Raw genomic sequence first — 15,218 nt, forward strand, 5'->3', positions numbered from 1 at the left:
GAGAAACCTTTCTTGATACCGCCACCATTCCAGCTTGGTTGTTTGACCACCAGCCAGTGACCCACCCAACGCAACTCAACAGAGAGCCATCCGCCATAAGGAGGGGCAAACTGGACGCCGCACCTGGATCCACCAACCCAACAGCTCAGGGCCTTGGGGCCACTTGCCCATTTCCCTGTCCGCATGCACAAGCTAAAGGATCTGGATTTCAGAGGGAAGTGGCTCATGGCTCAGCAGGGGGCAAAGTGTGTGTGGGATTCTTTAGATTTGTCCCACAAGGCACCTGGGATATATAATAAATGACCCACCTACCCTCGGGGAAATGACCCTGCTGTATTTCTACCTCTCGGGGCAAAGAAGCCAAGGACAGAATACAGTACAGCAGAACCCCTTTTATCTGATGTAAGTGAGACTGGGGCCAGATTGGGTAATCAGAAATACAGAGAAACCGGAGAATGGGAAAGTGCAATGCTGCATCGCCATCTAGTGGCCACAGGAAAGATCGCCCCCTTCTGGACCTGTGCACACTGGCTCTCCGGTTAACATGGAGAGCCGGATAATGGAGGGTCGGATAAACAGGGTTCTGCTGTATAGGCAGGGCTGCTAGCACCCCCTGTAGTGAAGGTTGCCTGACACTTCCCCTTATAAAGCCCTAATTTCAGCTGGGGACTTGGAGATGTAGCAAAAGAGGAGCTGGTAGTGGGGAGACTGGGACTGATGCGGGGACATGGTGGAAGGGACGGGTCAAAAGGGGTCAAGATGCGGGGGAATGGACAGATCGGTCTACGACAGGACCGCTGGAGCACGCTCCCCTCAGAACCAAGGACAGAACCAAGGAGTCCTGAGTCTCATCATTCCTCTCCTTCAGCAAATATCTACGAAATCCACTGGCAAAATGTGTCCCTCACTCCCCTCTGCTGGCCGGTCCCCAGGGAGGATGACAACTTACTACTGCTATCAGTTACTTGGTGAGCTTAACCGGTGGAGGTGTGTGCACGGGATCTAAATGTTCAAGCCCTGCTGAGGAGCTATGGAGGTGTCATTATGATGCCACACAATGGAATTGCTTTGTTTTTCCACTTATTTTTTTTTAAACCTAGGCAATTACATACAAAGAACTACATTAAAGGAGCCTTCAGGTGGCAAATTCAAGCCCTGGGAAGTAGCAAAATGCCAGGATTAAGACTGACGGGGCCCTGTTGTGAAGTTAAAGACTGTATCATAATGCAGAGAGCCTGCCTCTATTCCATGTTAAAGGCCTCTCGGATGCTCTGCAGAGCCTGCTTCTCGGTTATTTTCTTCCACTCTGTGGGGAGATCGGCAGGATCCGCTTTGTACTCTTTGGCAAACTGGTGATTGAACTTTCTGAATATGAACTTCCAATAATCGGAGGCGCTGATGCTGGGGTCTGGTTGAATGCGCCAGGTGGGGTAAAATTGGCGATAATCTTTGTAGGGATGCCATTGGAAGGCTGTATGCAGATTTCGAAATAACATTGAAGAAACCACGTCAGAGGAGCATAAAGAATATATAAGTCTCTTGCTTGTCTCATCCCTGTATCTCCCCAGTCCTTGAGGCCGATGCACTGATGCAAAATGCTCCTTGTGGTCACTACCTCCTGCTTCACAGGGAACGTTACAGAACGGACACTGCTTCCCACAGCCAAACACGCGCTTGAAGATCTCATCCTGGGGCTTGAACTGGAGCTGTGTGAAGACCATTTCCCCGCTCAGCTCTTCCCACCCTGAGAGGGTACCTTCTTCCACCTGGGGAAGGAAGGTCTGGATGTCGGCTGAGAACTGCCCGACACTGGCTGTGTTCTTGAAGAGGATCACCTCCAAACTGTCCTTGGAGATGACCAGCTCCTTGCACATCGCATGGCAAAAATGGTCCAAGAACTCAGAGACGGTGAGGGCGTCTTGGCACTCAGAACTCTCCAGAGTTTCCTGGATTTTCTTCATTATTGTGGCTAGAACCACTCTCTCCAGCTCCTTCAAGCCCCTCATCTCTCTGTAGCGCTCAAACAGGCGTGTCTGGATCCAAGATTTGACAAACACTTCATAGTTATTGATGTATTTCACGTAGTTATTGAAGTCCATCTCCTCCAGAAGCTTCTTCTGCACGGAGAACTGGAAGAAGCTCCGGCTGCCGTACTCAATGGATTCTCCACTGCTGAGAAAGTTGTCCACTATCTCAATCCCGAGTCTCTTTTTCATATACTCCCACAGGGCGGGTCTCAGACACCGGTCACAGAAATCAAAAGCTCTCTTCTGGCAGGCATCCTTCTCATAGTAAACGTCTCTGAAGGTGGAGAAATACTGAGGTCTCAGCTCCTCCAGGCGACGCTGAGGGTCGTTCTTCTTGAGAAAGTCTTCATGCATCTTCTGGAAAGCGCTGGCCGCCTCGCCCAGGATGTGAAGTTTTAAATCAACTTCGAAGGAAGCACTGGTGCACATCTTCCCAGCGATCTTCTCCTGAAGCCTCTCGTTGATCATCCACAGCAATTCCGTGCAGTAGGTCTGGTCGTAATCCCCTTGGGAGTGGACCTTCTGCCCAACGTACCTCCTACACTCCTCCATCAGGGACTTTGTGAACTCTTCCAATTCACGCCAACATTGCTGAGTTATAAACTCCACAGGCATTTTGTACCAAGCCAAGTCCAGATACTCCTTTTTCATGCAGAAGGGTTTGCTTTGATAGGTCAACAAGCTCTGGGCTTTATGGAGCATCTGCTTGACCAAACTCCCTCTGTTCTCCAGGTCCTTGCACAGCTGGTAGCGGATGTCTTTATGAATTTGGCGTAGGGGTAAGCTCTCCAGTGGCAGCTCTGCTAAGGTTTCCTTCCACATCTTGGCAAACTCTCTTTGCAGTTCCTTGGGCGTTAGCTCCTTGTCCCTCTCCCTGCAGTCCCGCAAGAGCCCATCCACCTTCCCTTCAATGGTTTTCATGTACCTAGCCTGCAGATGGTCTATCTTGCTCCGACCTTTCTGGATACGAATGGCCTCTTCAGATTTACAGAGCAGATAGCTCTCCAGTTCGTGCCGGAGAAATGTCACACTCCGGAGAAAATCTTCCCTGTATTTCTCTACCAAATGAAGGTTCCCAGTTCCACTCTCAAAGTAGCTCTGTAAACTCTGCTGCATCTTCTGCTCCCCATTGTGGAGCATCTGGTGAACTTCCAGTCTTAGTTTCTCAAAGGTGTCGGGACCCAGATCGTCTGGGGATTGGTTCTGGATGGTGGTTTCGGCTTTGGACATCCAGAGGTGCATCTCCTTGCGGAAATCCCACTCCCACTCCGCGTACATCACAGACAGCTGGGTATAGGCCTCAGCCACCAGGCTGTTTCTGAAGCTGAAGATGAAGTTCTCGTGTTTCACGGCGTTCCAGAGGCTCCTCACCCACTCAATGAACTGAGGAATGTCCTTGGGAGCTCTGTGAGGTGATCGATTCCTCATGAATTCAAACAGGTATTTCTTCAGCTCACACACGCTCTCGCTGTATCCCATATTCACTGGTGCCATAGGAGGGACTCCATGCCACAGCCCAGGGATGTACCAACTGTGCTTCTCTGGATCATAGTCCATGATGTCAGAAAATTTCATCTCCCTGCTTTGCTTTTCCATCCTCGCTGCAGCTTTGGTCATTTCATCCAGCTGCTCCAGGAGGTGTTTCCTGTCCCTCATGTTTTGTTCATGCGCAGACACGTCACTGACGTTCTGATGCACAAACTGGCAGTTGGGTTTGTGCCCGATTTCCTCCATTCTGAGAAATGCGTGGACGACAATTTGCAGAACATCCTTCATTTCGGTGGCGTTCTCCATGGCCATGTTAACAATGGTTATGTCACTCAGTCCAATCACCAGTGTGGCCAGCTCATTGTCATGTTCATAACTGTCCTCCAGCTTGGCCAGTTCCGGGGCTTTCAGGCCTTCTGTGTCTATCACCAGGATGAAGTCACAGCCCAGCTCCTGCCGAAAGTTCTCTGCCACTTTAATGAGGGACATGAAGGCTCCTCGGGTACATCGGCCACTGCTCACTGCGAACTGCAGACCGAACATGGTGTTGAGGAGGGTGGATTTCCCAGTGCTCTGCACTCCCAGCACTGTTAGAACCAGCATTCTGGACCTTCCCCCCAGCTTGGCATGGAGCTCAGCCAGAACATCTGTCACCCACTGCAGTGGGATGTTGGAGGCATCTCCATCGATCAGCTCCATGGGAAACCCTTCCAGCATCAGGTCAGCTGCTATGCCTGGGAGACAGATGAATTGCCTTTGGATGTTCCCCATGTTCCCGTCTTTCACCATTGAGCATTCGGCCTCGTAAAATTGTCCCAACTCACGCATGAAATGCTCCACCCCTAAGGAGCTGGCAGAGATTAGTTCGTCCAGTTCTGCCAGCTGTTTTGCATCATCCCCTAGAGCACGACATTTCTCTTTATACTCAGCCCGGAGCCTAGAGAGGTTCCCCCTGGCGATGTGATCCAGGTGGAACTTCATCCATTTCAGGAAGTGATGTTTCTCAGCTGGACTCAACTGTCCTATCCCGCTAATAAATTTAACCATCCCGCTGGTGAGGTCACACTGGTTCTGCTGCCTGCGTAGCTCCAACCTCCTTTCTCTCAGCTGGGATCTATAGTCTTCCGGAGGGACGTCCCGTTGGCCTTTCATCCGGCACAGCTCTTTCTCCACTTTAGCCAAGTTCCTCCACAGATCCCCTTGGAGCCTCAGCATTTCCCTCTTGTACTTTGCCACGTCCTGTATTTCTGCGGTGATTTCTTGAACGTGCTCCAAGGCGGTCCAACATTCTCCATCATCTTCATCCACCTGGATCCCGAGCTCCCGCGCTGTCACAGCCATGTCACGGATGCTCGCGCTCTTGGGAGAGGAGCTCATGACACCCCGTAGGGTGGATCGTAGCTTTTTCACCAGTTCTGCGCTATTGTTGCTCTTCTGTTTCACCAGAAGTTGTGATTTGTTCATATTCAGTTGCGGGGCTAATTTATTGAGGAGTCCCAGTGTTTCCTTGGCTTTCCCAGCCTGACTGTTAAGGATGAAGTAGTATTTAGTGGCTGATCCCTGCAGAGATGATAACAGCGCGTATTCTCTCTCACTGATGCTCTCCGTTAATATGAACACTGCTGAGGAGACCTCTGTTAAAAAGCTGAACTGCAGCCAGTGCGACTCAATGTCTCCCCGCAGGTTTGCAACCGCGATGGGTTCTGGGAAAAGATCCAGATTCTCCCTCCCAGCAGGGAAATACCAGGAAATCTCGACTAGCCCATCTGCGATTTCCCGGGGGATGTTCCCAGACTCCATGTCCCGATGGATGAAGAAATCCTGGTGCTGCTGGGAGGGGCTGAGAACCTCATTGAGGAGTTTAGACTTGGAGAAGCTGCAGCTCCCCATCCGCACAAAGGAAATGGTTGGCATTTTGGTGAGCACCAGGCTCTCCTCTCTGAACCCTCTGCTCTCTGCCAGGGAGTGGGGCCTCCACTTCCTCACAATGTCCCTCATGGCCCACAGCAGTAGGGTGCACTTGGGGGTGTCAACGGCAGGTAGCAGCAGAGGGAGGGCAAACTGGCACATGGACATTTTGGAGAGGATCTCCTGCTGTAGGAAACTGTCTGAGCAAAGCAGAACGGCACAGAGAACATCGAGGGGGTGCAGAGAAGCCCTAGAGTCGTCTTCCCTCACAGAAAACACATCCCCACTCACCCCACCCTCCTCATCCTCACTTGTGTCCTCATCAGATGTCCCCTGCCCAAGGCTTGTGCTTCTGGCTGTCCCGTTCAAAGCCATGAGCTTTCTCAGGAAGTGCCAAGGCAAGTCTCCCAGGATGGAAAGAGTCCAGTCCTTCAGGCTCTCCGGGCTGATTTCCAGGAGATCACTCAGCCGCAGTTTCCCATTTCTGAACTTCTTGAGCCTCAGCTTTGACAAGACGGTTTTCAGGGCTCCTCTTCTCCCTGCAAATGGAAACGAAGGCATCACCACCTGGGATGGCATCACAGCTCAGGGCCAGCTGCACCTGGGCCTCCTCTTGATCTCTCTGTTTCCAAAATTTAGGCCTGAAGCCTTCACCTCCCCGGCTCGTTTCATCTGAAGGGGACTAACCCAGCTAAACGTTCAAACCCGTCTGTCTCCACTGACGCTTAGGGAGGCTTTACTTTATCTAGACTCCCTCGCTCCTGAGGCTGGGTGTCCCACACTGAGGCGTAGATGGTGTGACCTAGGCCAAACTTCTGCCCCCAGGACTATCTGTCACTGCAGATCCAGAGGCAGAGGCATGGTTGGGAGGCCAGCCGGGGATTAGAGCCAGGGGTTCAGAGGCAGGCAGGGCGTAAGGCTAGAATGGAGCAGCTAAGGGGTGGAGAAAGGGCTGGCCAGGGAGCCGGTCTGGCACAGCTGTGAATGATTGAGTAGCCGTCGTGCTGCTGTGGCTACCTGGGTTAAATCGGGACTTGTGGGCCCTTCTGTCCTGTCAGGGACCACAGTCACTCAGCCTCATCTACACTACAGCGGTAAGTCGACCTAAGTTACGCTACTCCAGTTTACTGATTTACCGGTAAGTGTAGACACAGTCTCAGTGCGGGTTTATTGGGCCCAGCCGAGCTCGCTGGGTTACTAGGCAACCATGCCCGGAGCTGGCTGGGTTCCTGACACTGCGGGTCGTCTGCGTTTCCATCGGCTCAGAAACAATTTATTTTTCCCCAGAATTTTCTTCTATGGAGGATTTGGGAATTTGGAGGAGGAAAAGCCCAAAATTTCAAAATCTCAGAAACCAACACAAAAGGGACTTTCCATTCTCCACACAGCTCTGGATGTAGTATTTGTAAAACAATCCTGGCATCTTCCACATGCTTCACAGATGGACAATACGCAGGGGACGGTCAGGAGCTCGGGCACGGCTAGTGTACAGAGATAGAGATGCTGGACGGAAGAACCACAGGAGTGTGGGGGGCCCTTACTGACTTCGTCATTGGCCAACTCAGGGCAGAGGGATTTGGGTTGGGAGAAGGACTTGGGGGGGGGGGTGTTCTCTGGACTCTACCTCCATGACCTTTGTTGGGAGAGGTCTCGGGAGCCTCATCTCCGCTCCTGTCCACTGATGCAGAATGTCCTGGTGTCTCAGCTCCGCACCTCTCCACCGACATGGCAACTCCTGGTGTCTCGGCTCTGCTCTCCGACATGGAGACATCTGAGTCTGGAGTCGCTCCATCTAAGGATCCAGAAGAGAAGCCTGCTCAGAGGTCCTAGACCAGTGTTTCTCAACTTTTGCAGGCTACTGGACCGCTTTCAAGAGTCTGATTTGTCTTGCATACCACAGGTTTCACCTCACTTAAAAATACAAAGAAATGTCACAGCACACCTCCAGGCAGCAGAGCTGAAGCATGTAACTTCGCTTTGTGAGGCTCCTATAGCATGGGTCCCCAGGCAATTGCCTTGCTTGACACCCCCTAATGTCGGCCCTGCACTTGTGATCTCCCTAAACCCATCCCAGGACCCTCCTGGGGGCTGCAACGTCCAAGTTGAGAAACACTGAGCTAGAGCAATTGGGTATCCCCTGGAAGACCTCTGTGTACCCCACAGGGGTATGCGTCCTTCTGGTTGAGAACCACTGCCCTGGACCTTCCCAGTGCCCCTGTGTCCTCGGTGTCGTGTTCTGTTTTCATTTTGTTGCTTGTTTGGGCAGGTTTCCTTGACAGGAGCTTAGGTGAGAAGGTTATGACATATACAGAGGCAGCGGTGGAGTGACCCAAGGAATGGAAGAGTCAGTTGAGATGACCGGATGAGGAAGCTGTGGGATGTACATTATCCGGGAGTGGGTGCCCATGCGTATGCTGTGGTGAGCTGGAGCCGGTTCACACCAGTTCGCTAGAACCGGTTGTTAAATTTAGAAGCGGACAACCAGTTCTAAAAGGGCTTCTAAATTTAACAACTGGCCAAAAGTGGCACCTTACGTGCCGACTCCATGGGTGCTCTGGGGCTGGAGCACCCATGGGGAGGGCCGCTCCCCCTGCTCCCCCCCCCCCCAGCTACACTCCCCGCCCCTAGGAGCCAGAGGGGCCTGCCGGATGCTTCCTGGGAGCTGACCCAGGTAAGCACCACTGGGACTCCCCACCTCGCCCCCCGGCAGGTCCGTCTGGCTCTTAGGGGCGGGGTGGGCACCCACTACAGTGGCCCACGGGACCCTCCTGCCTGGTTCTGAGGGCAGTCAGGGGACAAGGGAGGGGGGTGGATGGGGCAGGGGTCTGGGAGGGGGGCGTCAAGGAACGCGGGGGGGTAGGAGTCCCCAGGGGCGGGGGTGGGCCACAACCCCCTCGTGAGGTGAGGAGGTGGGTGAGGAGGGAGCTGGTTGTTAAGATTTTGGCAGCTCATCGCTGGGTGTATGAAGTGCTGCCTGAGGGAGCTGATGGAAAAGAAGATCCAAGGTTTGGTGATGCAGGTGGAGACTTTGGTTGAGTTTCGAAGGGGATTTGAGCAGATGATGGAGGGAAGGTTGAAGGGAAAAGTCAAGACCGGCAGATGGAAGCTGGACGGGAGAACTGTGAGGGGAGGCTGCTAGATGAGAAAAGTGGCCAGTGGAAGCATGTGATTACCAGAACCAGGCAGAGGAAAAGACGGGCTAGTGAAGGAGAAAGAGAGCTCAGGAACAGGTTTCCCTGAGTTGGAAGATGAAGAAGGGGCCCAGCAGGCAGCAACAGACGGTGGGAGAACAAGCAAGAAGAAAAGAACTTGCGAGTCCTACATGACGAGGGGAAGAGTCAATGGAGATAGCCAGAGTTTGGAGCCCAAGAGGACAGCGGATGACACACAAAATATTGCAAGAGAGAACAAGAGACACGAGGACTTGCAGCCAGAAAGAACAAATGGGGAAGGCTGGAGAATCACATAACCAACAGGAAGAGGCAGGTCGCCGTGACTGGTGAATCCATTGTAAGAAGACAGGCCTGCCACCTGAGCTGATCCTGAGAGCAGAGGGCTGTCCTGTCTGCCAGGAGTTAAGATACAAGATGTGGACCTGAGGCCAAAGAGTATCCTAATGGAAGCAGGAAAGAATCCACTGATTGTCCTTCAAGTGGGAACAAATGATACTGCTAGATTTTCACTGGAATGCATCAAGGATGACTCTGCCAGGCTGGGGAAGACACGTAAAGAAATGGAGGCTCAGGTAATTTTCAGTGGGATTCTACCTGTCCCCTGAAGGTGAGACACGATTATGATGAGCAACAGATGGCTCAAGCAGCGGTGCTATCAGGAGGGCTTTGGGCGGTTTGCCCACGGGGAGGCATTCATGGACAGAGGGCTGTTCTCCTGGGATGGACTCCACCTGAGTAGGGCGGGAAATAGACTTCCGGGGTGGAGTTTGCCACAACTGATTAAAAGATTTACACTAGGAACTCAGGGGAGACGCTCACATAATCTCCATGCTGGATTCTAATCCTGATTAGGAGGAAAAAAAATCAAGAAAGAGGAATACAGCAACAGAGAAAGGAACAGCAGTGGGTTGGAGAATGGACATGAGGAGGAAAGACAGTGCCGATACCAATGACACTGCTAGCCAGGTCGGAGACACTGGCAGCAGAATGACTGTACCCAATCGAGTGAGGAAGCTGGGCAAAGCCACGCAGAAACAACTAAGATGGCTGTACACCAGTGCAAGGAGTCTGGGTAACACAATGGAGGACCTTGAACTACAGATGCAGGAAGATATTATCAGGATAACAGAAACATGGTGGATTAGTAATCATGCCTGGAGTGCGGGTATTGAAGCCTCTGTGCTGTGCAGAAAAGGCGGAAATAAAGGTAAAGGTGGTGGAGTAGCCCTGTATGCTAATGATGAGGAAGACTGAAGAAATTAGACGTGATGGAACGACAGAGTCTATTTCAGCTAAAATCACTTTGAGGAGCAAAACTCCCAGAAACTGCCCCGGGACAGGGATTGGGGTCTGCTACAGACCCCGAGGATCCGGTCTGGATAGGGATAGAGACCTCTTTAATGTTTTTAATATTTAATTTCCCAGATATAGATTGGAGGACGAGTGCTACTAATAATAGCAGGGCCTAGATTTTCCTGGATGTGACAGCTGATAGATTTCTTCACCAGATAGTCACGGAAGCTACAAGAGGGAATGCCACTTTAGGTTTAGTTTTGGTGACCTCAGAGAAGAACTGGTCGTAAGGGACAACCTTGGTTTGAATGATCATGAGCTAATTCAGTTTCAACCTAAATGGAAGGATAAACAAAAACAGATTTGCAATTTGGGTCCTTGATTTCAAAAGCACTCCCTTTAAAAAATTAAGGGAATTAATTAGGGGAGCGGACTGGCCAAAGAACTTAAGGATCTGAACATGGAGGTTTGGAATTACTTTAAGTCAAACTTACAAAATTATCTGGAGCCTGCATCCAAAGCAAGGAGAAAAAATTCATAGAGAAGGGTTGCAGACCAAGCTACAGACCAAGCTTCTCAAACAGGTGATGAAGAGAAAACAGAAAGCCAACAAGGAATGGAAGATGGGACGGATCAGCAAGGAAAGCTGCCTCTTGGAGGTCAGAAAGCACAGGAATAAAGCGAGAACTGCCACAAGTAGATTTGGACCTTTGAAAGGAAATTAGAGCCAACAATAAGAAGGTTCTAGCCATATAAATAAAATGAAAAGAAGGAAAGAAGTGGGACTGATAAGAACTAAGGATGGGGTGGAGATTAAAGATAATCTAAAATAAACCCCACAACTAAACGAATACTTTGTCTCTATTTTTAATAAGGGTAATGAGGTGTTTAGGGGTATTGAGAGGGTGGCTAATTGGAATGAGGAAATGGAAATCGAAATGACCACGTCCGAGATGGAAGTCAAACTTAAGCAGTTTAATGGGACTAAATGGGGGTGGGGGTGGGGGTGGATAATCTCCATCCAAGAATATTAAAGGAACTGGCACCTGAAATTGCAAGGATTTTTAATGAATCTCTAAATGTGGGGGTCACACCCTATGATTGGAGGATTGCTAATGTAGTACCTATTGTTAAGAAAGGGAAAAAAAGTGATCCAGGAAACTACAGGCTTCTTACAGTTCATCCTCAACTGTATGCAAGGTCTTGGAATAAATTCTGAAAGAGAGACTAGTTAAGGACATAGAGACGAACGGTAATTGGGATGAAATACAACCTGGTTTCACAAAAGGCAGATGGTGCAGACCAACCTGATGGCTTTCTCTGTGATGACTGTTTTTTGTTTTTGTTTTTTTTTAGACAAAGGAAATGCAGTCGAGCTAATCTACCTGGATTTCAGTCTCACATTTGTTACATTTCCATGTGGGAAATTATTCGTTAAATTGAAGAAGTTGGGGATTAATATGAAAATTGAGAGGTGGATCAGGAACTGGTTAAAGGGGAGACTACAACGGGTCATAGGGAAAGATGAACTGTCAGGCTGGAGGGAGGTTACCTCAGGGATCGGTCTCGGGATCAATCTTATATAAGATTTTTATCAATGATCTTGGCACAAAAGGTGGGCGTGTGCTAATCAAATTTGCAGGTCACACAAAAGTTGGGAGGTATTGCCCATAAGGAAGAGGAGTGAAATTCTGCAACAGTCTTCCAAGGGGAGCAGTGGGGGCAAAAAACCTAACTGGCTTCAAGACTGAAAGCTTGCTAAGTTTATGGAGGGGATGGTATGATGGGACTGCCTACAATGGCATGTAGCCCAAATGTAGCAAATATCCCCAACAGCCAGAGATGGGGCCCTAGATGGGAAGGGCTCTGAGTGACTACAGAGAATTCTTACCCAGGTGTCTGGCTGGTGGGTCTCACCCCATGCTCAAGGTCTAACTGATCACCGTATTTGTGGTCAGGAAGAAATTTCCCCCCAGGTCAGATTGGCAGAGACCCTACCTTCAAATTTCCCTTTTATTGCAGCAGTCTTTTCTTCTTCTCCACAGCTGGGGATATTTCCAGATCCTAAAAAGCAATGCAAGTGTAAGTCATTTAGGCTCACATCAATGGAAGTTAGGAGCCTATAGATCTGGGCCATAGACTTTGTCTAGCCTAGGGTTTCAAGAGGTGGCCTTTAATTCTTGCTCCATCTCATGAACCCCTTTGAGAACGCCAGAAGACCTGGAGCCCTACCTTAGCCCCTGCTAAAATAATAGAGGAGGAACCGAGCTTGTAGCTGGAGCTGCTGAAATTGAGCTCAAGGTACTAAGCTGTGTGAGGTGGGGTTCGTGGTTGAGTTAACCTGCTAATCCACGTAGCTCCATGGAGCCAGAAGCACCTCCTCGCCTCCCCCAAGATGTCCACGAGCAATTGTTTCCTTACATGCACAAGCACCTTCTGTTCTTGCAAGGGGTCCAAACACACAGGAACTAGACCCTTCCTGCATCTGAAATCGAGCACAGCTTTCCCTCTATCCCTCTCCATCCAGCCCCGAGGAGAACCCGCCTGGGATCCTGTGTCCAGTGCAGGACAGCCATAAATACTTCTTAATCATTGCCCTATAGGGCGAGTCAAGAGACCCGTCCTGTACCTTCGAAATCTGCTCTCTCTGAGGACACAGCAGCTGCATTGTTCTCGGAGAATCTGTCACCTCCTGGACTCTCTGGATCATTCTTTGAGGGTAAAGCAGTTTCTGGGTTTTGTGGTCCGTTCTTCATGGCGGATGTGGCAAAATTTGGTATCACCAGTCCCTTCCCTGAGGACGGCTCAGCTTCCGGCTTCTCAGGTTCTTCCGGCTTCTCTGGATCATTCTTCTCTGAGCACATGGCATCTTCTGGGTTCGGTGGATCAATGTCCCCTGAGGATGGGCAACCGTCTGGATACCCTAGATCATTCACCTCATGCAGTTCAGCACTTTCTGGATTCTCCAGCTCATTCTTCCGTGTGGCTACAGCAGCTTCTAGATTTTCTTGTCCGTTCTTCTCGGAGGATGTGCCACCTTCTGGATTCTCTGCATCCTTTGTCTGAGTTACGTACCCTACAAAGGGAAAACAAATCGATGCCACCTCAGCACCTTACAGATTTCTTCACAATTCCAGTCAGTTCCTTGGGTGAGAGAGAAAGGAGGGAGCGTTTCTGGGGCCCATTCAGCCCTCAGCTGTTCTCCTGAGGCTGCTGGCTGCTGCCCTGCATTTTAGTTAGCTCAGCAGTGAGGGAAGAGGTTAAAAACAGAGAGAGAAATCCTGTGGTCTATGGCAAAAGGGTGTTACATGGGAGCGGTGGTGGTGGTGACAAGGTTTTTTAGGGGAGCGGGGGATCAGGTTTGTGGCTAAATCCTCAGGTTTCAAGGAATGTTACAGACATGCTGAGGTCGGTCTGTTTGGAAAGCCCCACTGAGTGCCAGGGATAGAACCCAGGAGTCCTGACTTCCAGGCCCCCCCTGCTCTAGGCATTAGTCCAACCCGTCACCAATACACAGCTACGTCGCAATATCTCCTGGCTACATTTTATGTCTCTTCTACACAATCCCACTAAAAACTGAAATGACTCAGAAAGCCCCAACTCACGGTGTGCCGGGGGCTGTAAATCTGATGGAAACTCTGGGAAGAGGTTCTGCAGACACTCCAGGAACTGCTCACAGCCGCTCTCCCCCTTCTTCTGGATCTTTATCAGCAGCCTTCGGATCCTCTCCCTGGGCTCCGAGAGCTTCTCCAAGTCCTCATACTCCTCCTCGGTGACTATCCCCAGCGAGGCCACTTCATCCAAGACGGGGTCGGGGGTTGTTAGAAGGAGGGCGATGAGTCGCTCCCGTCCCCGGCGGATCGTCTCAAAGGCCATTGGGCCCACGTCCCTGCAGCTGGGCAAAGGATTTGGAGAAAAACAACTTCAGATTGTGTTTGTAACTCCCGAAAAAACACACCCAACTCATCCACTGAAGCACCGCACCCCTTAGGACCGCACGGGGGTATTGGGGCTAGTCCTGACTGCCAGGGGAGAGCACCTCTTAATGAGCCCCTGCCCCACTCCCTGCAGCACAGCGCCCCCTAGCACTGCACTGGGGCACTGGGGCCAGCCCTGACTCCCGGAGGAGAGCGCCCCCTGCCTCACACCCTGCAGCACAGCGCCCCCTAGCGCCAGCCCTGACTGCCAGGGGAGGGCGCCCTCTATTGAGCCCACACCCCCCTCCCTGCGGCACATGCCCCCTAGCTCTGCACTGGGGCCAGCCCTGACTCCCAGAGGGGAGAGCACCCCCTACTAACCCCCCACTCCCTGCAGCGCCGCACTGGGGTGCCCCTGTCCATAGCGAAACATGGGGGACAGGGTGAAGAGGGCCGCATGCAGGAGCAGGCTGGTTTGGGACTTTTCCAAGATGCTCCCTGGGCGCTCCTCCTCCTCCTCCTCCTCCCCCCACCCCAGGACCCCACCTCCCTGACCCCGATCTAGCCCCAGAGCCCCGCACCCCAGCGGGCACTGCTGGCGGGAGCTCACAGCCCGGGGGAAGGAACGGCCCGGTCCCTGCAGCAGCCGACCGCCGCACCCGCCCGGCGAACTCTCTTCGTCTAAACAGCGCCAAGGAAACGAAAGTGAAACCGGAACCGGGCGCGGGCCGTGGCCGCTGATTTGTCCGGCTCCTCCGGCCACTGCCAGCCCCCTGAGCTGAGCCGTCCCCCCCACCCCCCCCCTCCAGCAGGGTGGGGGGTCCCCTCTCTGGTGAGGTTTAACCCTGCAGTGGGATTGGGATCCTGTGGGTCCCGCAGGACCTGCTGCCATATTAGCAGGAGCAGGTGAAGGCAGTGTATTGTGTTGATCAGGTGGAGGAAAAAACCCCCAGATTGTGGGAATTTGCTGGGAGATACTAAACCTTAGTTTTACCAGAAGTAGCCCGTCTCTTCTTGTGCTAGTGTATTTATACCTGCCTACTGTGATTTCCACTCCATGCATCTGATGAAGTGGGTTTTAGCCCACAGAAACTTCTGCCCAAATCAACGTCTTAGTCTCTAAGATGCCACAAGGCCTCCCCGGTTGTTTTTCCTATTTGGGAAGTTGCTACTTGTTTTCTTTGAGCTTGGCTTTCCCGTACATATTTCTCTCGCGCGCTCTGGATCCGGGATGGCGCTCGGGCTCAAGTCAGATCAGAGAGTCACGCTCCCAGATTTTGTTGCTCCGAGACCCCACATCCTGTCACGGGTGTAAAACCAACGAGGAGTCCCGTGGCACCTTAGAGACTAACACATTGATTGGGGCACAAGCTTTCGTGGGCCAGACCCCACTTCGACCGATGCACAGTGCT

General features: G+C 51.6%; 1 protein-coding gene across 2 annotated transcripts; it reads right to left on the bottom strand.

The window, feature by feature from the left end:
* Positions 1 to 14,518, bottom strand: LOC140912330 (interferon-induced very large GTPase 1-like). Of its 2 annotated transcripts, none has more exons than XM_073346558.1 (6): positions 14,388 to 14,518; positions 13,495 to 13,784; positions 12,519 to 12,965; positions 11,888 to 11,953; positions 7,048 to 7,215; positions 1 to 5,962 (listed from the first exon to the last, which is right to left on the bottom strand). In XM_073346558.1, exons 2-6 carry the CDS (start codon positions 13,763 to 13,765, stop codon positions 1,242 to 1,244), a joined length of 5,673 nt encoding a protein of 1,890 aa, XP_073202659.1. In that variant the 5' UTR covers positions 13,766 to 13,784; positions 14,388 to 14,518; the 3' UTR covers positions 1 to 1,241. The 2 variants fall into 2 exon arrangements, with proteins under 2 accessions (XP_073202659.1, XP_073202660.1); XM_073346559.1 differs by having other exon boundaries at positions 14,417 to 14,517.
* Positions 14,519 to 15,218: the final 700 nt, after the last annotated feature.

Source organism: Lepidochelys kempii, chromosome 6 (genome assembly GCF_965140265.1).
Source record: "Lepidochelys kempii isolate rLepKem1 chromosome 6, rLepKem1.hap2, whole genome shotgun sequence".
NCBI lineage: Eukaryota > Metazoa > Chordata > Testudines > Cheloniidae > Lepidochelys > Lepidochelys kempii.

Excerpts from the sequence above, each read along its gene's own strand:
- LOC140912330 (XM_073346558.1), bottom strand. The coding sequence starts at position 13,765 with ATGGCCTTTGAGACGATCCGCCGGGGACGGGAGCGACTCATCGCCCTC. Across the intron at positions 11,954-12,518 it reads AGAGAGAGCAGATTTCGAAG|GATCTGGAAATATCCCCAGC; the intron begins GTACAGGACGGG and ends ATTGCTTTTTAG. Across the intron at positions 5,963-7,047 it reads TCCCAACAAAGGTCATGGAG|GGAGAAGAGGAGCCCTGAAA; the intron begins GTAGAGTCCAGA and ends TTCCATTTGCAG.